The sequence below is a fragment of the Lynx canadensis genome, chromosome B1 (assembly GCF_007474595.2).
Source record: "Lynx canadensis isolate LIC74 chromosome B1, mLynCan4.pri.v2, whole genome shotgun sequence".
Classification (NCBI taxonomy): Eukaryota; Metazoa; Chordata; class Mammalia; order Carnivora; family Felidae; genus Lynx; species Lynx canadensis.
Window position 1 is genome coordinate 201,561,473 of NC_044306.2, and position 22,322 is coordinate 201,583,794.

Here is a 22,322-nt window from a genome sequence, read left to right on the forward strand (position 1 = left end):
CCCCTTTTCATTTTCTATGGTATGTCTTCCTTTAGCTCAAACTGATGTGCTTCCTTTTGAAACAGTGCTTCTCATTTATTCATGATTGATTAACATACCCATGAAAGCCACATCCACAAAACTCACTCTACCTCACTCTACGTTGGGCTTCCAGTGGTATTTGCAGGGACAGTGTCCTTCAGATTCTTAGAGATCCTGTCGTTTGCAAGAGAAGATGCATGAGGTGTGCCTTCAAGATCCTCAGAAGGCCTTTTGTGTGTCTGAAAGGCTCTATGAGGTGACACCATAAATCTTCCTGAGGTTTTAACAGAGGATTTCTAGTCATGCTTTTGGGTCTCATCTTTAAACCATATTCTCCTGACAGCAGTGTGGATTTGAGCTCTGTTCAGAGCCCTTCCTAAATGGTAGCACTGTTTGCCATCCAGAGAGGCTGGGAATGAGAACCCAGCAAACCCAGCAAGTCCTGGCTCTCTTATCTTTTATTTTTAGAGAGAGGGCACGTGCATATGACTGGGAGAGGGGGCAGAGGGAGAGAGAATCTCAAGCAGGTTCCATGCTCAGCACAGAGCCCAATGCAGGGCTCGATCCCATGACCCTGGGGCCATGACCTGAGCCAAAATCAAGAGTTGGACGCTCAACCAGCTGCTGGCTCTTTTGTATTTAACGGCTGTTTCTTCCTCTTACATTCTACTACGAACACTGCCCTCACATATCCGTAGTTTGGCCATTCAGTTCATTAGGTACACATTTTCTGTAGATTGTCAGGTTCTCTGCTGCTGTGTAACAAAGATCCCCTTTCCTCCAGAATCCTCACTGTGTTTTCAGCCTTCACTGAAAATCTTCACTAGAGCCTCAGCTTTCTCTGTCTCTTCAACATCTTCCCAGCCCCTGCCCACTGCCCAGTGCCACACTCATGCCCACGTTTGACACTGTGTCTCAGGAGTAACCATTTCTAGAGACCAGCACCTCCTCAAGTGATCTGCTGTTATGTACACAATCTCTTCAAAACTTAGTGGCTTAAAACAACAGCCATTTATTTCTTGCTCTTCCTGTGGGTCAGGAATTTGGGAGCAACCCAGCCGGGCAGTTCAAGCTCAGGGTGTCTCATGAAGCTGCAGTCAGGTGGCGACTGGGGTCATCTGGAAGGTTTTGTCCACTCACACATCTGTGCTTTGGCCAGTTGTCGTGGACGAGAACTGTTAAATGGTGATTGGAACTTACCAAATCTTCTACATTCACTCTGATAGAAATAAATTCTCTTTACAAGTCGTTCTGTTGCTGGCTATGTGAAACAGACTCACCGTGCAATAATCATCACTTGATGGAAGACCTTTCCCAAGTGGGTTTTGGGTTCACAGATTGTGGATCAATCTGGGAACGGATCGCACTGGGAAAAGACGGAATCCAGGACTTTTTCCTTTCTCTTCTGTCAATTCTATCCCTCTCTCTGATGTAGCATAATGCAGTCTGCAGATGGCAGCAGCAGCGTGATCTTGCTTGTAAAACGTACAAGTTTTGGAAACATCATTTTTACATATGGGAGTGATACTAAAAGCGGCTGTAGTGACGACCGATTTATATTTTCTAGAATTTGTAAGTCTGGTGCTATGATATCCCGAAAAACAAGACACGGAAGAGACGGGTTCAGAGTGAACATGGGATATGGAAGAAGCTTCAGAGGTGCAAAGGGGCTGAATACCACTTCCTGAAGAAGATACTCCAGGCCCGAGTTTCTAAAGTGTTTTTTTTTTAGTAGATTCTATGCATAATGTGGGACTTAAACTCAGGACCCCAAGATCAAGAGTCGACACTCTGCTGACTGAGCCCGCGAGGCACCCCAGGCCCAAGTTTCTAAAGAAAAAAAACAGCAACAGAACGTCTGGACATCTGAGTGAGATTCCTCCAATCAAAACTGGATGGAGTAAAAATATGGAGGAAAAGAGTTTGGCATTTTAATTTATCTGGGACCATAATCTAACCTAGACAGGCTTCACATCGAATGGACCCATTAGCTTTTGCTGCATAAACCACCCTAGGTCCCAGTGACAATAAACATTCCTCAAGGGCCTGCACCTTGGCTGGGACTTGGGTGATCCAGACTGGCTAAGTAATGTGTCTGTGGTGCCGGCTGGCCTAAGCTGGGCCTGTCTAGGGCACCTTGGTCAAGTGTTCCTCCCCTCTTCTTCCTGAGACCAATAAGAGAAGCCGGCCTGTTCTCGTAGCAGAGACCAGAGTGAAGACGGCCCAACCACGTTAGCACACCTCGAGCATGTGCTTGTGTCACATCTGCTAACATTTCATTGGCCAAAAGACACAAGGCAAAGGACGAGGAGGCAGGAAGGGGTGGAGAACTGGGATCTTTTGTACGATCTGCCACAATCTGTCTCCTTGCCAATTACTCATGTAAAATTTCCTCATCCTCCTCTAAGGATCCTCCCACATTTCTTCCAGTCATGCCATCCAGCTAGAAGTCTGGGATCCCGTGACCCACATCAGCTTTTCCTTGGCGCAGAGGCTTATGAACTGTTTAAGACTTGTTCTTGCCCACTTTCTCAGTTCAGACTACCATAACAAATACCATAGACCGGGTGGCTTAAAACAACAAACAGTTTCTCACAGTTCTGGAGGCCGGAAATCTGCAGTCAAGGTACTGGAGGATTTGGCATCTAGCGAGAGCCCTCCTCCTGGCTGGTGGACCAGCTGCCCTCCCACTGTAGCCTCACACGGAGGAGAGAGAGGCTAGTTCTCTGGGGTCTCCGCTTTGAAGGGCACTCATCCCATCACGGGGGCTCCACCCTCAAGGCCTAATTACCTCCCGAAGGCCCCGCCCCCACATACCATTTAAATGGGGACTTGGATTTTGCCGTATGAATTTGGGGCGAACACAAACATGTAATCTATAACACCCGCACAGAGACAAACGCAGTGGTGACGAGACAGGATAGCGCCCCTATGTAAGGACGAATTACAGCAGCTGATGACTTACAGCAATGTTGATGTGCTGTAGGCAAATACTGTCTGGTCTCTCACTGTTAAGGATAAGGAATATTCCTTGATTAGGCCTTGGTCCTGGAACCTAAAAACGGTTCACTAGTACAAGTACTGGCACACGTTTTTTGGTAAACGGCCAGATTATTCATTTTTTTAGGCTTTGTGGGTCAGTTTTGTGTGTGTGTGTGTGTGTGTGTGTGTGTTTAACAACTCTTTAGATATGTGAAAAGCATTCTTTGTTCAAGGGCTGTAGTTTGCTAACCCCGCCCTTCTTCATTGTTCTGCACACTTGTCTGGGCTCTCCGAGTGGGTCGCGTTCTTCCTTTTCCATCACACTCCTTGGCCACTTCGGAGGAGGGAATTGAAAAATACGTCCGTTTTGGCTACTGAGCCTGCTTTCTGCTAGTAGAAAAATTGGGAGCCAGGAAACCTTTCTACATTTTGGAGAGTCTTAGTCTTTCTTCATCCAAGCTGGCAGCATTTTTGCTAACATGGCTGCCTCCAAAACTTAGCGGGTTTTCTCTGTATTTTATTCCGTTCCATTCATGTACCAAAAGCCAAGCAATTCTTATGTTTAGCTCTCTAGGCCTAATTGCTGCTACTTTGGTCTTTTCTGGCTGCTGTGAGATCATGCCCTTCGGATCCCTAGAAGCCTGTGGTAGGCAGAATTTTAATACGGGTCCTCATGAGCTGTGATACCTGGTATTAGTGCTGTGATTATGTTACATTATATGGCAAAAGGGGGATTATTCGGGCACACATCTAATCCCATGTCCCCCCCATAAACCCTTTAAGTTATAAAGTAGAATTTTCTCTGGCTAGGAGGTAAGCTCAATGATTAAAATGTTAAGAGGCACCTGTGTGCCTAGGTGAGTTAAAACAACCGACTATAGGGGCGCCTGGGTGGCTCAGTCGGTTAAGCATCCGACTTTGGCTCAGGTCGTGATCTCGTAGTCGGTGAGTTCGAGCCCCGCGTCGGGCTCTGTGCTGAGAGCTCAGAACCTGGAGCCTGCTGCTGATTCTGTGTCTCCCTCTCTCTCTGACCCTCCCCCTATTCATGCTCTGTCTCTGTCTCAAAAAAAATAAACGTTAAAAAAAAAATTAATGAAACAACTGACCGTAGATTTCAGCTCAGGTCATGATCTCAGTTTGTGAGTTTGAGCCCCACATCAAGCTCTCCCTCTCTCTGCCCCTCCCCCGCTTGCTCTTGTCTCGTTCTCTCAAAATAAACTTTAAAAATGAAAAAATTAAAATATCTGTCAATACGTTAACCACACTTGTAGTTAACATTCCATAACGTATAGCACTGCCAAATCACTACTTTATACACCTGAAACATCGTGTGTCAACTACGCTTCAATTTTTTAAAAAAACAGTGTAAAAAATGTTGGGAAATAACGTTAAAGCAACATTTATTGAGCTCTTGCTGTGTGCCACGGCAAGTGAGGGCTGTGGAGAAGCTGAACCAAGAACCTGCCCCCAGGGTCTATTGTCTTAAGGACGGGCTTATATGATCTGATGAAGAATCAGTTCTGCAGAATTACCGCCCAAGGACACACTGCGCGCCAGGCGGGGCTGAGTAAACAGTGTGCACCCAGACCTACACTACAGTCCGGGTAAAGCGAGGCGCAGACTTGGAAGCAAAACGCAAGGCAGAATGAAACCTACGCTTCGAGCAAAAATCCGGGCGGAGGCTGGGCTGGGCGGCATGGAGAGCAGGGCCAGGCAGGGAGCGTCGGGGACAGCCACCTCCCGGAACCAGGGCGGGTGGCGGCCGGGGCGGGATGGCCCAGACCCAAACCCCTGACGCTCAGCACGGCCCCCCGTAGTCCGCTGCACTAAAGGATTCTAGCAGTGCCGACCCAATTCGGCTACTCACGACTGAGAACGTTAAGCAGCTAAGAGTACAACGCAGTCAGCGCCGTCCCCGGACCACGCTGCGCGCCACACGGGCGCAAAGAGACCGACATCTACACCGCCGAGCCTCAGGACCCAGCCCTGCGCCCTCGGCGTGCCGGGACCTACGGACCGCGGACGGAGCGCGGCGCCGGGGCCGCGCGGCCGCAAAGGAGCTCCCTCATGTCGTAAAAGGGCCGCACGTGAGCACAGCTCTGGCAGACGGCTGGGGCTCCATTTTGGACGCCGTCTCCGCTGCGCCAAGTTGGGGGAACCTGTTGCTCGTCACGGAGGCGCTGCCGCCGGACTCGGCCCCGCACCTGGCGCTCGCGGCCGGCCGGCCGGCGTCCTGGCTTCGGTGAGCGGCCCGCGGGGCCGGCCGGGCGGCGGCGGCGGCGCGATGTGGCCCGAGGGCGCGGACGAGCGGCGGGGACCCGAGCAGCCCCGCGACCGCCCCCGGAGCCCCGCGCGCGCCGCCCTCGAGCGCGAGCACGTGCGCGCGCACCTGCGGGCCCGCCTGAAGCTGCTGGAGGTGGGGATCCTGCTGGACCGGCTGCAGAGCGAGGTGGACTCGGTGGAGGGCGCCGTGGGTCAGGGCCGCTGCGGGAGCGGCGAGGCGGAGGAGCGGGTGCTGAAGCTGTACGAGAAGGCGGAGAGGAAGGCCGCCGAGGTGGCGCGGATGGGGCGGAGGATCGTGGAGCTCCACGGCCAGATCGACAGCTGCGGCTTCTCCTGAAGGACGCGGGCGCGGGTAGGTGTCGGGCGGCTGCGCTCCCGGGAGGGGCTCGCGCCGCCCCGCCTGGGAGTGCACGGCCGGGCGGAGGGGGAACGGGGTGGGGGGCAGACACAGGGTCGCGCTTTTACGTTGGCAATCAGAGGAAAGCAGTTAGTACGTTGTTGTGAAACGTGACGATCATTTGTAGTAAAGCAGTTGCAGGCAGGCGGGGCCTGGGGTGAAAGCGTAGGCCGTCGGGCGAACGAAGGACGAGGGGGCCAGTTAGAGAAGCGTGAAACCAAGTACAGGACGGAAACTTGCAGGTGCTGTGATATTGGAGCGCTTCCGATGACCTTACAGCATTTTTTAAATTTGTATTTGTTTATTTTGAGAGAGAGAAAGCATGTGATGGGGAGCCAGAGAGAGAGAGAATCCTAAGCAGGTTCTGTGCTGTCAGTGCCGAGCGGGACGTGGGGCTGGAACTCATAAACGGTGAGATCCTGGTCTGAGCCTGTAGCTTAACCGACTGAGCCATCCAGGCCCCCAGACCTCACAGCATTTTGCACGGGTGGTTGATTGAGTTCCTTTGACTCCGGATATGCGAGTCTTAGAATTTCAGTTGTGACGGTTAATTTCCCCACTCATACTCTAGACTGACTGCTTGGAGAGGCTGTAATCGAGAATATTTGGTTTTCGCTCCCTTATTTTTCTGTACTTTCACTATGTTAAACACTAAATCTCCAGCATCATTCTGGGGAAATGGTTTCAGTATTATATATGCGGGTATGATTATGATTATTAGGTGAATTCCGTTTCAAAAAGACAGCTTGTAGGTAAGTACTCTTAACGTAAAGGAATAGGGTCTAGGTTGTAAGCTGCTGTGTGGTCATATTCGTTACTGTGATGTTACTGTGTTTTTAAAGTTCCAAAATAACATTTTTTTGCTTTTTTTTTTTTTTTTTAATGCTTCCTGGAATTTGGGGAACCCATGAAAGAAACTTGAGGTCGGAGTTCTGCAAGAGAGAAGACGCTACTTGGCTGCAGTTGCTGAAGCAAGAAGCCAGACCCCCTTCAGGGATGTGGACGCCACCGCTTTGGATCAGATTGAGAGGGCCCCCGGTGAGATCGGGGGCTGTTGGGCACGGAGAGCGGTGATGTCTGCGTTTCGGAATTCTGCAGTCCATCAGCTCGGAGCAGGAGAGCTGCGTTCTTTTCATTTTCTTTGTTTGGTTGTTTCTTTTCTTTCAGAAATGTAATTTTTCTGTGGCCTGTAAACTGGTGCACATCGTGTAACGTGTCTGGTGAGCAACCTAGACTAAAGGATGAGATCTAGGTACTGTGAGTCTTGGCTGACTCTGAGATAAACTTTTTCGATCTAGTCAGGCATTTCAGGAGCTTCTCTGCCACAACTGCACGTGATATTTGCATGGCTTGGAGGGTTTGGGGAGGACAGCCTGGCGCTGACCGGGGTGGGCCCCAAACTGATAGCAGGGAGCATCTTCCAGGCTTAGAGGACCTCTGGCTGCGGTCCTCAGAGCAGAGCTCACAGGAACTGAGAGCAGGGCTCTAGCTTGTGATAAAGTTCGTTTGCCTGGAAAACAAGCATTGAAAGCCAGTTTTTGGAATCTTTGTGCAAACTACCAAAGCCATTGACTTGGCTGGGAAAAGGTGAGATAAATAAATTTTTTTCACAATGAAAGTTTCTCTTTGATTGTCATCATTTTCAGATGGAGGTCCAGTGCTTCTGATTTGGGAGGTCCAGTGCTTCTGATTCAAAGCCTGTGGGCCAGAGGGAGGTTTGATCTGCAGGGAGAGAAGCCAGAGCAGGAAGGGGCCTCGTGAAAGCATTTGGTCTGGCCTCTGCCTTCAGGGAGCTGAAGTTCATTCAGTCACTTAACTTTCGCCGTGACCATGTGTCGCGTTAGACCCTGCTGGACACTCACAATTTCCAGGAGAGATGAGCTCAGGTTGAGACAGCTCTGTAAACATGCAATCGCAGTCCAGTGCCCCCTGTGCTGGTCTTCGGTTAACCACGTAAGTTGAGTGTCCGCAGATGCTGGGGGTACATCCGTCAACAGAGTGCTTATCCACTTGGGTCTGATATCTGTAAGCTTAGAACAGTGCGTCATCGTTGTAAGGCAGGAAAAAAACGTGTGTGTGTTGGGTAGTGGTAATTTCTGTAGAAAACAGAAGTGGGGATTAGGTGCGGGGGAGGCGTTGCTCTTTATATAGGATGGTCAGATGACACATACGGAGACGTTTGAGCAAAGACAGGTCGTGTGGAACATACGCGAGGGCACCTAGGGTAGGAGTATCCTGTAGGTAGGTGGAGCGAGCGCGTGGCCCAGGTAGCATGGGAGACGATGGCAGGCCGGCGAGGTCAGAAGGAGCCATCACCCTGAGTGCAAATGGCGTGGAAATGGTTTGAAGGTCCACGTGGAGCATCTGAGCGGGTCTGAGGAGACCCCTGGCCGCTGGGTTGAGAACTGCCAGTTGGGCGAGCAAGGGTGAGGGTGGGCAGGCAGCCCACAAACTGCTGGGGGTGGCCGGGGCAGAGTGGTTGCTGCAGGCGCCGGTGGGCGTGTGGACCGCGCTCTGAAGATGTCACCAGGGGACTGTGGGGGCGCGAGGATCCAGCAGTGGTTCTGGGGTCCGGGGCCTGAGTCCCTGTCGAGGGTAGCCATATGTAGCCGTATCATTTGCCAAAGTGGGGCAGTCTTGAAAGTGAGAGGTGGCCCTAGTAATAATGTGGTTTGGGACCACAAGTGTAAACTGGCTCTGGCAGACAAGGAGGTGTAGGTAGGTACCCTGTGTTTTTAGTATGGTCGGAGCACTAAAGAGGGAGTCCACTGAGCATAGGGAGCTTGAGAAAACTTTTCAGACGAAGCGAGTCTTGGTTTGGGCCCAGAACCGTGAGCTCAGATGCCTGAACAGCACTCCGGACACAAGGAACCGGCGTCCCGTAACCGACCCCGAAAGTCTGTCAGTAGGTAGAAATGTGACGTGATGGAGAGGGTTTGAGGGTGTTTGCGGGGAACGGGGAGGCGGTGAGGGGGCTAGAGGGCATGGTTGTAGCGGTTCATGTACGACTTTTGTAGAGTTTAAACTTGACCGTGTGTGTCCATGCTTCTCCCCCTGGGGAGTCTGTGCTCCACGCCGCACCTGGACGTGCCGTCCAGTACTCCATAGCAGGGGTTATGTTGGTATATTCTGAATACTCAGCATTTTTGAATGCGTGACTAATTTTCAAATGACCTACCACTCGCTAAAGAAGTCTCACAGTTGGGGCTGCTTCTGGCTGTGGGCCGGGCCCCTGCAGCAGGGCTATTCAAACTTAACGAGCAGCTGAACCCTTGGGGTCTCCTCAAAATGCAGGTTCTAACCTGTAGTTAAGGACCTGGGGGGGGGGGGTGAGTTTCTAATAAGCTCCCCAGTGATGCCTATGCTGCCGGTCAAGGTACCGCGTTCTGAGTCCCAAGGCCGTCGAGTTAAGCATGGTTGGCTGAAAACAATCGAGAAGTAGAGTGACGGCGGGACGTGGTAAGATTTGAGCAGGTCAACGACACTTTCACGTTTGTAGTTTGAGAAACGGGCACATGGTTGTGGAAAATGGACAAGGCAGGGGTGTGGAGTGAGGTCGGGGATCTCACCGTTGTGATTGCACAGAGGGGAAATGAGGACTGAACCCACCTCCCTGCCTTTAACTTCCTTTGCCTGCTTGCGCTGTCACTCCTGGAGTTCTAGCCATTTCCTATCCAACCGGCCCCTGAGCCTGCGGTCCTTTTATTAGAAGGGCAGTCGTGCGCTGTGCCGTGGCTCTTGGCCAGTGAGTGATCCCGGGAGGACTGTGAACACAGCCAAGCAGGGCTGGCGTGGCCAGGGTTGAGGACTGAGGGTCTGCACCCCCCTCTCTGGAAGCACCAGCCTCTGAGGTCCCTCACCTCGCTGTCCCCTAAGGCCAGACAGTGGGTGATTGTGCAGCAGGGTCACATGGAGGGTGAGGGGTGGAAATGGGGATTCTTTGGGAGTCCGTTTCCTTTTCTAAACGCTGGTGATCGGTATTACTACCTTTGTACTCATGAATAAAGTGTTTCCAAGACGTGAATGGGATGGAATAGGTCAAATGCTAAACTCAAGGAGCTCAAAAGTGAAAACTGCGTTGATCCTGTTCTTGCTGTCAGCCCACAGCCAGGGTCCTACGGCTCCCGTCTGGGGTCAGGACCCTGGATGTGTGGAATGATAAGACAAAAGTCTGTATTAGAAGAATCTCCTTGGCATTTGACACTTAACATACGTTATCTGATTTTCACAAACTCGAGTGATCATTTTACTGTCCTCGTAGTTCAGGTGAGGAAACTGGGGCTGCAGGAACCCTCAGGAACTGGCTCTGTGACCCTGGGCGGGCAACTCTGGGCCACCGTAAGATGATGGTTTGGCACTGTCTTGTCTTTGAGCTTCCTTGGGGCCTTGACATTCACCTAGTCTCCAGTTCACGTAAGGAACCAGCCAGCTCTTGGACAGTCTCAGCCCTGGCCCTTGAGGCAGAGCTTTGAAGGCCTGTGTGTGTCAGGAGGCCTTCTCCTGGGCTTTGGGAGCTCACGGGGAGGTCCGGCTCCCCTGGGACTTGCACACGGGTCCTGTATCTGGACCGAGTCTGATTGGACAGAGGGAGGCTGGGTTCCTCGCAGGCATGAGACGTTCTCCGGAAAAGGGCACTGAACAAATGATCTTTGATCTTCCTCCACCCCCACTCCTGGGTCATCTGGGGACACCCATGATGCAGTTCTTGGATAGCCCGAGGCGCCCTGAACTCGGGCTGGGCTGTACAGTCGGGTCATTGATTCAGCGTCACCGAGAGTCACACGTGTTCACCCACATTCCTCAGCTCCCTCGGGCACAGCTTCGTTCCCTCCGCTCCGCCACTCAGGGACGGACGGAGAGTGCCTCAGTGTTTGTTTCAGTCCCTTGAAACATCCCTGCCTGACCCAGCAGTCCTCTTTCGGGCCGGTTGAACTCCCTCCGATGGTGGATTGTCGGTTTGTCCCTGTACTTCTGTCCGCTCTTTGTTCAGGCCCTTTGAAACTGTGTCAGTGGGCACTGATTAGAAAGGTCCTCCCTTCCTGCTGGAACTTGGATCGTGTGGTGACCCTCCGTCCGGCACTAGTTTTGGTCTGCGGCCAGCCGCCCCAGCTCGCTTTTGCTTTGTGATTTTTGATCATTTTCGCTTCAGTCTTTCTGTGCCTCGACATTTCAGAAGCGTGTCTTGATTTTGTATGTTTTGGATTTTTTATCCAGGTCGACAGTCTCTTGTGTCTTGGCTTGAGAATGACATCCTTGCGCGTCTATTGTAATTGCAATATATGCGGATTTATGTTTATCATCTTATTCTGACCCGTTCCACATTCCCATTTCCTTTCTTGCCTTACTATGGAGTGAGTTTTTTTAAATTCTTTTCTCCCCACTTTACTGGTTTAAAACTCATATACTCTTTTCCTGTTCCTTTAATTATCCCCTTCAAAATGTGCACGTGCATAATTAGCTTACCAGAATTTAAAGTGGATGGTATCTCTATTGTCCTAAAATACGTAAGGATCTAAACACTAGGATATGCGATCTTTTGTTCATTTGTTTTTTGAGAGAGGGAGAATCCCACGCAGGCTCCACACTGTCAGCGCAGAGCCCGATGCAGGGCTTGAACTCAGAGGCCATGAGATCATGACCCGAGCTGAAATCCAGAGTAGGACGTTTAACCAACTGAGCCACCCAGGCGCCCCTGTGTGTCCTTATTCTTGGAACAATGGTTTTGCTGGGTGTGTAATGAGAATGCAGGTATCTCTTGGAACGAACTCCGCGGTCAGGACCATAGAGTGGAAAGGACCACAGGGTGGGCGGGCTTCGGCAGTCTCCCAACCCCAGCTCCTTAGTGCTGCTTGTTTGGCTGTTCCCTAGCCTTGACCTCTGGAACACTGCGAACATTCCACCGTATCTAAAAGGGAGTAAGAATGGAGAGAGAACACAGAGCACTCTGAAGGAATTCTGCTGTGGAGTGGAGCAGAGAAATGTGACCGGGCACATGGGTAGAGGCTAAGGAGGCTGTCACCAAAGGGGCCAGGAGAGAAGGATGAGGCCGTGCTGAGCACTTGCTGGGAGGGGTTGGGTGGAAAAGCACCTGCGGATCAGGGTGGACGTTGGCGTTCGTGAGCCTGAAAGGAAGGACATAGACTGCCGCACGAGCGGATTCCTGGAAGCTGGGGCACACGCGGACGCTTCTGGAAGGAATCACGAGCACCTGTCAGTACTTCCCTTGGAGCGGGGGTGCTGGGCAGGGCAAGTGTTCTGGGTCCTAGCCCGTGCCTTCTAGTCCTGCTGGGCCCCCAAACCGCTCAGGAGCCACCTGTTGTGTCAACAGAAGTTATCCGAGTGGGAAGGGCAGGGTCCGTTATTTTGGTTCTTTTATACTTCCCTAGATTTAAAAAGCAAAATAATACTAAAATCGTAAATACAAAATAAAAAAAAGTTTTAAGGTCTATTTTTGAGAGAGAGAGGGAGCGAGTGGGGGAGGGGCAGGGAGAGGGGCTCTGAAGCGGGCGCCGCGCTGACAGCCGCGAGCCCAGTGCCAGCAAAGGGTTCTCCTCTCTGCGTGCTTGCTAAGCCGAACCCGGAGCAGGCCAGCGCCTGGGAAAACTCCAATCGCCGGAGTGCACAAAAGTCCGAGTGTCGGGCAAGGAAGGGGAGCTTGGCTGCCCAGCTCTCGCAGGAATGTGTGCCCGGTGGGGTTTCCAAGTTAGGAACAGAGCCGTAGGGAATTGGCTCACACAATTGTGGGCACTCGGCAAGTGTAAAATCGCGGGGCCGGCCCGCAGGCTGGAGATTGAGAGCAGCGTCGATGTCCGTCTTGAGCCCACTTTCTGCAGGCTGGAAACGGGCAGCGCTTCTGTCCTGCGGTCTTGAGTAGAATTCCTTCCTGTCCCTTGCTGTCCTGGAAACCTCGGTCTTCTCTCTTGAGGACGGAAACCTCGGTCTTTTCTCTTGAGGACGTCCGCTGTTTGGGTGAGGCCCACCCACATGGCGGGTCACCTGCCTCCCTGCAAGTCCACCGAGCAGTATCTTTGCAGCAACACCCAGACTGGCGCTGGACCCCGTCGTCCAGCCAGGCTGACACCTAACATCGCCCGTTGCAGCCGTCAACGGGCAACCTGTCCCTCCCCATCACAACCCTCGGGTTATGCTTCATCTCAAGGGGAAACCTGAGCTCCCAGAGGTCCCCCACCAGTACGCGGCAGAGTCAGACTCAAACCCAACCCTGTCGACCCGGGCACCGGCTCCCCCGCCCCCCATCAGAGAATTTGGCCCAGAGCCTGACGCTCGGCCCTGGCAGGGCTGGGAAGCGGAGTTTGGGGGACAGGCAGCCTGCAAGTGTGGGACGAGCTGACTTCAGGCATCACAGTGGCTTCAGTGAGGCCACAGCCTCTCAGCTCCTCTTCCTCTGTGTTCTCGAGGTCAGCCCTGTCCTGTACTCACACAAGACCCACCTAGGGGAGGGGACGAGCCACGCTCACACAGGTCAGGAAGCCAGGTCCCACGGCCGGCTAGTGGGGCGGCAAGGACCGTCTTGCAGGAACCGGACGAAAGGGCCCGGGAGATGGAAAACCACAGGTCACTGCGAGGCTCCTGCTTTAGCTCGAAATTTTCTGTGAGCTTCTCGACCTAAATAGGAGTATTTTTAAGACCCTGGTTGTTCCAGAACAGCACACCCTGTGCACCCCAAAGATAATGGGCACCTTGGAAAGGTGGGACTCAGGAGTTCAGAGTCCTGGAGCGGGTCTAATCTGAACCGTTCATTTTATAGGTGAGGAAAGTCGTCCTGCAGGGGCAAAGGGACGCGCCAGTCACTCGGCGTGTCAGCTGCCCAGCGGGGCTAAGGCCAGGTAGGCCCCAGGCGCCCAGGGACAGGAGACAGGTTCCTGCCACCACTCTTCCCGGCATCCCCTGTGCTTCTGCTTAAAAGGCAGATCATGGGGCAGAATTGAGGCTAGTGTCGGGGATCCCATGAGACAGACACTGGAAGGACGTGAACATGTGAGAGTCAGCCAGGCGGGGGGTTAAATATGTAGAAAGGTGTCTGGAGCCCCCTTTACCTCAGCCAGCCTGGGTTTTACTCTGAGCAGCCCAAACGGTCACGGCTTTTCTGATCCCTATCACCTGCAAGTCTTGACTCGCAGAAGAAAACTCCGCAAAGTTTCCTAAGGTGTGGCTCTGGAGGAGGCCCTGAGCCCCTGCGTCGGGGGCTGTAGGGCATCAGAGATGACGGTGAGGGTGGGTTTTTTTCTCTCCGTCGAGGCCCTTTGGCAGCGTCCACATAGGCAGAAATTGGAGGTAAGCGGCCTGCAAGCCCAGGGATCCCGAGGACTTCAGGCAGTCACCGGAAGCTAAGGGAGAGGCAGGGAACAGTCTCCCTCTGAGGCCCCAGGAAGAAACCAGCCCTGCTGACAGCGTGAGTTTGGACTTGCAGAACTGTGGGAAGACCCATTTCCGGTATTCTCAGCACCTAGTTTGTGGTCATGGATTACAGCAGCCCCAGAAAGCTAACACAGCCAGTTGGGAATGCTTCCAGTCACGAGCCACAAGAATCCACCATGGCCTCATCCACATGGTGGCAACATGGCTGCTGCTTCTCCGGATGTCACTTCCAGCTTTCAGAGGGAAGACCAGGGGAGACTGGAGAAAGGTTTGCAGGTGGCTGCTCGGGGGCCCAGGGCTCACTGCCACCTTCCCAGGAGTCCTGTGCCCGGGGCGAAGACAGGGCCTCTGCCCTCACAGCTACATGGCACATGCATGACCCCTGACATTCAGCTTATTCCTGAGAAGCTCATTTCCTCAACTCTCTCAGCCTCCTCCCTCAGCAAATATTTGTCTGCTACGTTACTGAGGATCAAACCGGTTTGTGCAGTGAGAGTGGAGAGGAGCCTGGGCTTCTCACCCACGTCCTCGCTCTGAGCCTCAGTTTCCCCTTCTGCAAAGCGTGGATCAGATGCTGCGGTCCCCTCCTCTTCCTTCTCTTTTCTTCCCCCTGTTGAGGCCTCCCCCAGTTCCCAGATGTCCTTTGGGCAGTGACTCCAGGACCCCTGAACTTTCAGGGCCGGAGGGCTCCTTACCCCGCAGCCTTCGCCCTGGCCTCCCCGCCTCCATTCTCACCCTCCTTATCTGAAGCTCCTACCAGCTGCTGAGTTCGCCTAAAAGGAAAATCTGACTTGTCTCTTTCCGGCTGCAAACCTCCAGCCCATCTGGTCTCCACCTGGCCGCACAGCAGGGTCACCTGGGAAGCTTTGGGGCAGTGCAGCCCAATGAAATTGCAGCTCTGGGCGGGGGGGGGGGGGGGGGGGGGTGGCAGGACCCTGACAGCTGGCGTTTAAAGTCCCCCAGGAGCTCTCCTGTGCCATCAGGGCTATGAGGACCCGGTTTCTGAGACCAGGTCCCAGTGAGGCCGGCCTGCAGGGCCTTTCCTGCTCTGGGCCCGTTCTCCTCTTCAGCCCACTCCAATTTCCCCCCTCCAAAGCGGCGTTCTTTGTGCCTCTGTTCCTTCACTGTGCCCCTTTGCCCCCTGTTCCGAGGGTCTGGCTCTCCATGCCCACCCCCCACCGCAGACCTCCCTTCACCCTGCAGGTGCAGCCCTGGTCCAGGGCCTCCGTGCCCCTCTGTTCTCCCCCCTCGCCCTCGCGGGCCTGTCTCTGGCCGGGCACCCCAGAGGTCAGGGCCTGCACCCCCAACCCCGTGCAGGGGCCTGGGTGACTCAGAACTGGCCGCACCAACATGGCTTGGGGCTGTGCCTGATGGGTCTGTGCCGACCTGGGCCACACGCGAGGGGCCTTGGGTCATGTTTGCTGAGCATAGATGTCCTCCTCCCAGTGACCCGGGCCCCAGAGCCTGCCGAGCTGTTCCCATGGCAGGCCACGCCTCACCTGCCCCACTGTCCACGTGCCTTTCCCCGAAAGCCCCTGACCCCACCCAGGGCCCGGACCCACAGGAGACATTTCCTGGCAGCCCGTCCCCCTCAGAAGTGGGCAACACTCTGGGCTCCTAGTGGGCAGGCAGCCTTTTGTCTCTTGGGCAGGGCCTCCCGGGTCTTTGTCTTCCTGTGGTTCCTGTTTGCCCTGCGTGCTGTGCTGGGTGTGGGGGAGGGCCCACACGCAGAGGGCTGGCTCAGCCTGGTAGGCGATTCCCGGGGAGCATAATGCGAGGGGGCATTTGTGCCGAGACGGGAGCACTTTTCTCTCCCAGCTCAGCCTCCTCCGAAGAGCCACGCTAGTCCCTTCCCGACAGGCTGGCCCGCGAAGACCACAGCCTCCCAGATCCTGTGACCCCTGACCCCAGAATCTCCATGCTGTAAAGGGGCACCAGCGACCGCGGGGCGCCCAGGTCCGGAGGGTGGGACGAAAGATCACCCCGGACCTGCTCGGGGACAGAAAGGTTTTTCTGCGTGATGCAATTCGCCATCTCCTTTCAGGAAGAAACTAGCTTTGCAGACAAATGTAGTGTTAATAAACAAAATCCAACCTAGTACACTTGAAGGGCTCGTTGGCTTTGTTAAGGGATTCAGGAACTGGACAGCACCCCAGATAGCAAGTAGAGGGGAGCTTCCAGGAGGTGTACAAAATGGAAGGTTTTGACAGGAAAGGGGGCTGTGAGAGGTTATCAGCAAAAGGACCGTGCGGGCCAGCACACTTTCGCTGGGTAGGGAGGTAGGGAATCAGGGAATCGCCTGCAGACCATCTGTCTTTGGGGGGAAGGGGCTGAGGCCAGCTACTTCACTGGGCTGATCAGATAATTCTGACCCGTTGGTCAGGCTGCATTCCTGGGGGAGGCCAGAGCTGCAGCTACATCAGGTATGGAGGCCCAGTTTGGGGACTCGGCCCAAGTGACACCACTCGGGCCTGTGGTTTTCTTTGTAACAGCAGTTGCTGTTAAAATGTTAAGAGTTGAGACCTATCTGGAAAGTTAGTCACAAGGGGCGCCTGGGCGGCTCAGGCGGCTGAGTGTCCGACTTCGGCTCAGGTCATGATCTCGCGGTTTGTGGGTTCGAGCCCCGCGTCGGGCTCTAGCTCGGAGCCTGGAGCCTGGAGCCTGCTTCGGATTCCGTGTCTCCCTTTCTCTCTCTCTGCCCCTCCTCCGCTTGTGCTCTGTCTCTCAAAAATGAATAAATGTAAAAAAAAAAAAAGTCACATGCCCCCATGTTACCTCCTGCGTGGTTGGCTGTCGGAGGCGGTCAGTGACTTCCGCTGGGCCTTCTTTTCTGCGTTTACTCTGACGGTGATCATCTAACTGCTTTAAAAAAAATCCCCACAGGGGCGCCTGGGTGGCTCAGTCGGTTGGGTGTCCGACTTCAGCTCAGGTCATGATCTCACGGTTCATGGGTTTGAGCCCCGCGTCAGGCTCTGTGCTGACAGCTCAGATCCTGGAGCCTGCTTCTGATTCTGTGTCTCCCTCTCTCTCTGCCCCTTCCCTACTCGGACTCTGTCTCTCTCTGTCTCAAAAATAAATAAACATTAAAAAAATTTAAAAAAAAAAATCCCCACAAAGATGGGGTGCCTGGGTGGCTCAGTCAGTTAGTTAAGTGTCTGACCTCAGCTCAGGTCACCGTCTCATTGTGTGTGAGTTCGAGCCCCGTGTCGGGCTCTGTGCTGACAGCTCAGAGCCTGGAGCCCGCTTCGGAGCCTGTGTCTCCCTCTGTCTCTGCCCCTCCCCCTCACACACTCTGTGTGTGTGTGTGTGTCTCTCTCTCAAAAATAAATAAACCTTGGGGCGCCTGGGTGGCGCAGTCGGTTAAGCGTCCGACTTCAGCCAGGTCACGATCTCGCGGTCCGGGAGTTCGAGCCCCGCGTCAGGCTCTGGGCTGGTGGCTCGGAGCCCGGAGCCTGTTTCCGATTCTGTGTCTCCCTCTCTCTCTGACCCTCCCCCGTTCATGCTCCGTCTCTGTCTGTCCCAAAAATAAATAAACGTTGAAAAAAAAAATTAAAAAAAAAAATAAACCTTAAAAAAATGTTTTTACAAAGATCTCCATCAGGAGAGGTCTTTGGCCTTGCTTTGACTTTTGCAACAAGTTTGAAAACAAAACATTGGAAAAAACCCACACACTCACTAAATTATCGGGGTGGGGGAGGAGAAGCATCCTCTGCCGTGTCCTAGATAATGCTGGCCAGCCCCTGCTGGCCCCCAGCCGGGTCTTCACCCCGGGGTCTGGCAGGCTCCCCTTGACCCGCCTTCAGGCTCCTCTGCACCTGCCCCCTCCTTGGGCCCGTCCGTCTTCTGCCCGCCCAGCCCAGCTGTAGCAAGAATCTGGAAGTCACCTCCCCACCCTTGATGTCTGACCAAATTCTCCACCCCTCACCACCCCCCCCACCCCCGCTTTGGAGGGTAAGCCCTTGGCCTGCTTTCAGTCAGAATCCCCCAACCCTGTCTGCCTCCTCTTAGTAATTTCCCACCCCCTGACGCCCGCCCTCTGCTCCCCAGCCGGCTCTGCTGTGTTGGGAGTTGAGCCAGTCGCCTCTCCTCGCAATAGTCCCAAGCCCTGTTGTGACATCCCTGAACACTCTTCCTTCCCTTTCAGCAAGTGTCATGACGGGACCTCTGACACCCTTTTGTCATGCTGGTGAGGCCCCAGGAGACAGGGACCTGGCGTCTCACCCTAAGAGGGACTTGGCCAGCACAGCATGAGCCCGCCTGCGGGGGGCCTTGCTAAGCCTCCCCTCCGGGGTCCTGGGAAAGGAGGAGGGACTGTCCTAGGACCCACTGCTGCTCCTGGAGGGTGCCAGGCTGGGGCTGAGTGCGGAGCCGGCTTCACCTCCCACCACCCTGGGGTTCCCTCGGTATCTGGCACCCAGGCCAGGCAGCCGGGCCCCCAAAGTGCCACCCCCTGGGGACCGAGGGAAAGGCGGCTGGTGCCCATGGAGCTCTGGCTCTGCTCTGTGGGGCTCTGTTGCATCTGCCACAGGCCCTTGAGGTTCCGATAGACCGTGAGTCCTCCGCACAGGCCATCGGGAGACACGGGCTTAGCATTTCAGGTCTGGAAAGCACACGGTGCCCCTGGGGCCCCCCTAGCCAGGTGGCAGGAGAAAGCAGGAGCAGACAGGGGGGCTGAGGGGCCGGGCAGGGCGGGCCCTTCATCTAGCGGTGTGGCCTGGATGCGTCTGCCTGCCTCACTCCTCCAGCTGCGGCTTTGGGGAGCGGGACCGAGGGGTAAGCTGGTCCTGGCTGGAGTTCTGCTAAGCGCTACGGGAGCAAAACCGTGCTGCGTCCCACGTTCACTCAGACAGCCTCCCTGACGCTGGCCCACGGCGTGCAGGTCCCCCTCAAGTCCATGTGCACAGGGGCCAGAGGACCGGACAGGACCGGTCCACACATCCCTTACTCACCAAACGCCCACCAGGCCCCCGCTTACTGTCCCCCGACCATGGTGTCGGCGAATCAGCGATGAATGACCCCAAGACAAGGGAAGCACGGGAAAATGTGGGTGCACCACAGGTGTGGGCTGGGCGAGGTTTCAGGAAGTGTCGACAGTGCCTGTCAGGGACTGAGCAACGCAGAGGGGGGAGGGGCAGGGCCTGCAGACCGTCCAGCCCTGTTTGGCCCACCCTCTGTGTCAATATGAGGCCGGGCCTTATAAGGTGCCTGCAAGCCTCCGGTGGGACATTTCCTCGGCCGAGCCAGCTCCCGGCAGGACGGTGGGTCCACATCCAGCACCATGACGGAACTGGAGACGGCCATGGGCATGATTATTGACGTCTTTGCCCGGTACGCGGGGGCCGAGGGCAACAAGCAGAGCCTGACCAAGGGGGAGCTGAAGACGCTCATGGAGAAGGAGCTCCCTGGCTTCCTGCAGGTGAGCGCCCAGGGGCGCGGGCGGTGGGGGCACGCAGGGAGGGCGGGGAGGGCCGGGGAGGGCCGAGGGGGTGCCCGGAGCAGCCGGCCGGCCGGGGGGGGGGCAGGGGGAGGCTACCCGTCCAGGAAAGGATCAGCTGCCCTAGGGGCTGAGGCCTCCAGAGCTCTGGGAACGGGAGGGAGCCGGGAGCCAGTGCAGCCAGGTCAATCCTTAAAACCAGAGTTAGGAGTTAGAGTCACAATTCACTTAGCACCAGGATTCTTTCTCAGCAGGGGAGGGGGGGCAAGTGGGAGAGCGAGGGATGCAAACCTGAACCTGAGTGGTGGGGGTGGGGTGGGGGAATCCAGGGCCATCTGTGAGGCTGCTGCGTTTGCTGGTCCCTCACAGCTGCACCCCTCCAAGGCTGCCGGCCACATGCTGCCTGGTGTTAGTGGGGCTGACAGGGTACAGATGGCAGCTGGTCTCACTCTGCTGTGGGCTATGTCTGCCCAGAGCCGCCGGGCCTGGATCCACCCCAGGGGGCCTCCCCAGGGACCTGTAAACCCAGGGCCTGCCCTCCTCTGTCTCCCCGCTTCCGGCTCCCCTCCCCCCTCCTCCCTCCCCCTCTCCATTCCTCCTCCCTGCTCCGTACTTGGGGAGTGGGACCAGTGCCTTCTCTTCCCTCCTTCTCCCCTCCTCCTCCCTCCCCTCCTCTCCCCACACTCTCTCCTGTCTCCCTCCTTATTCCTCCTTCCCTACCCTCCTTCCCAGCCTCTCCCTCCCCTTCCCCACTCTCCCACCATCCTCCTTCCTCCCTCTCCTTCCCTTCCTCCTACTTCTTTCTCCTCATTCGCCCTCCCTTCTCCCCCCTCCCCCTCCCTTCCTCTTCCTCCTTCCCCTCCCTCTCTCCCCCCTCCCTCCCCTCCTCTTCCTTTCCCTTTCCACGGGGATCCTCGTCCTCTCTGCTCCCCTCCAGCTCCCCTTCTTCTCCCCTCCTCCCCCCTCACCCCACTAAACTCCCCCCTACCCGCCTTCTAAGGGCTCTAACTGGTTCCTGAAAATGGAAGCCTGAAATTTTCAGTCTTCAAACACACTGAGCGTTTCAGTATGTAAATGCAGTGAGGATATATATATATATTTTTTTAATGAAGTTCATCTGTTTTTGTCTATTATAAATATGTGTTTGTGGTCGAAAATGTAAGAATACAGAACTGTGGAGGCAAGGAAGCCCCCAACACACCCCTCTCTCCTCTTCCATCAGCCTTTTCCCCATGGAAAGTTGATGTGAATGAAAGTCTAACATATGCAATTTAATTTCTTTTCGAATTTAATATTACAGCAAACAGCCTCAAACCCCGAGGCTCACGGAACGCCCCGCCCACGGGGCACTGGGCGTGGGTGCAGATGTTCTGATAACCAACCAAGTTTAAGAGTCTAACCCATGCGGATTTTGAGACCAAAGCCTGGGGGTTGCGGGAGGGGCGGACGCAGGTGGTCCGGGGAACACAACCCAGTGGCCCAGCCCGGGATTCTCAACCTCCTGCCGAGGCACTTGGCCAAAGCAGGGGCTCAGGGCCCTCAATACTGCAGGCCTCCAGCTGAGGCCGAAGCCCCCCGGAGCTGCAATCCTGGGCTGTCGGCCGCAAACTTGGGGAGCTCAGCGTGGGCGGCTAGGGGCACTGCGCCGCGGGGACGCCCCGGGAACTCGGCGGCTGCAGCGCCTCCTGCCGCTGGGTCTCAGCCCTGCACGGGGTGCGGCCGGGCCTCCGCCGTCAGGTGGGCGGACACTTCCAGACCCCTGGGGGGCGGGGGGGGGGGCGCGCAGCCTGGGTGTGTCCCTTCCCCCGGGTGCCCTGGGCCCTCCTCCTCCTCCTCCCCGCCTGGAGCCCGGGCTGGTGCCGCCGCCCGCCGTTGGGGGTGAGGAGCCGAGGCTCGCGCGGCACCAGACGGGTTCTGGGTGCGTGGACCAGACGCGGTTCAGTGAGGTGACCTTGCAAAGCAGGCGGCGTGCAGGGGTGGCGCGCGAGTTTCCTGGGAATAGTCACCACCCTAGGGCATCTTAACCAATCCAAAGACGACCCCCTGCAAAACTTCAGGAACGCGCGCGCCTGCACAGCATAGTGCAATTCAAATTCGGCCTAAAACAAAGAAAGCGTGACTTAGTGCGTTAGTTCGAGCCGGCACACACCTTCGGGCAGTTCAGAGCTTCCTAGAGCCCGGCGACTCGGTGACTCGGATGTCCCCCCACCGCCCCTAACGCCCAGCCCCAGCGCTTGGCCGAGGGCCCACCGCGCTGACCCCGGGCCTCTGTCTCCAGAATAAAAGGGACAGGGACGCCGTGGACAAACTGCTCAAGGACCTGGACGCCAACGGAGACGCCGAGGTGGATTTCAACGAGTTCATGGTGTTCGTGGCCGCCCTCACAGCCGCCTGCCACAAGTACTTTGAGCAGGCGGGGCTCCACTGACGCCCTGCAGACCCAGATCCCTGGGGGGGGGGGTGGCGGGGGGGCTCCGGACCTGCCCCCAGCTTCCAGAACCCTGGGGGTGATTGCTTCCCTGGGCCCGGCCTGCCCCCGACCCTCTGATCAGTAAAATGCTTGTGACACGCTCCTGTCTCCCTCAAATGGATGATTTCCTTCTGCCCTCAGCGCCCCCACCCCCAACACAAGTTTTCTAATGGGTCACTTAGTGCTCCTGGCCTGCGGGGAGATGGGACAGACACAGGGTAAGGGTTGGTTCAGGGGCCACTTTCCCGCGGCTGAGGCTGGCCGAGGCACCGTCCCTGCTTCTGTGGCTTCCTGGGCCCAAAGTGAGTGTCCCCCTGTCCTGGATCCAAGGAGGCTCACGGGACACACATCCATCA

At 55.6% G+C, this 22,322-nt stretch overlaps 2 protein-coding genes across 2 annotated transcripts; both read left to right on the plus strand.

Moving 5' to 3' along the window:
- Positions 1-5,112: 5,112 nt before the first annotated feature.
- LOC115512836 (putative MORF4 family-associated protein 1-like protein UPP) lies at positions 5,113-7,301 on the plus strand. Its single transcript, XM_030314250.1, has 2 exons — positions 5,113-5,638; positions 6,598-7,301. Exon 1 carries the CDS (start codon positions 5,288-5,290, stop codon positions 5,621-5,623), a length of 336 nt encoding a protein of 111 aa, XP_030170110.1. The 5' UTR covers positions 5,113-5,287; the 3' UTR covers positions 5,624-5,638; positions 6,598-7,301.
- An 11,917-nt stretch (positions 7,302-19,218) lies between these two features.
- LOC115512838 (S100 calcium binding protein P) lies at positions 19,219-22,067 on the plus strand. The gene is made up of 2 exons (XM_030314253.1): positions 19,219-19,478; positions 21,775-22,067. Exons 1-2 carry the CDS (start codon positions 19,341-19,343, stop codon positions 21,922-21,924), a joined length of 288 nt encoding a protein of 95 aa, XP_030170113.1. The 5' UTR covers positions 19,219-19,340; the 3' UTR covers positions 21,925-22,067.
- The last annotated feature ends 255 nt before the right edge of the window (positions 22,068-22,322 follow it).

Coding starts and splice junctions, on each gene's coding strand:
- LOC115512838 (XM_030314253.1), top strand. CDS start 19,341: ATGACGGAACTGGAGACGGCCATGGGCATGATTATTGACGTCTTTGCC. Junction 19,479..21,774: donor AGCTCCCTGGCTTCCTGCAG/GTGAGCGCCCAG, acceptor CTCTGTCTCCAG/AATAAAAGGGACAGGGACGC.
- LOC115512836 (XM_030314250.1), top strand. CDS start 5,288: ATGTGGCCCGAGGGCGCGGACGAGCGGCGGGGACCCGAGCAGCCCCGC.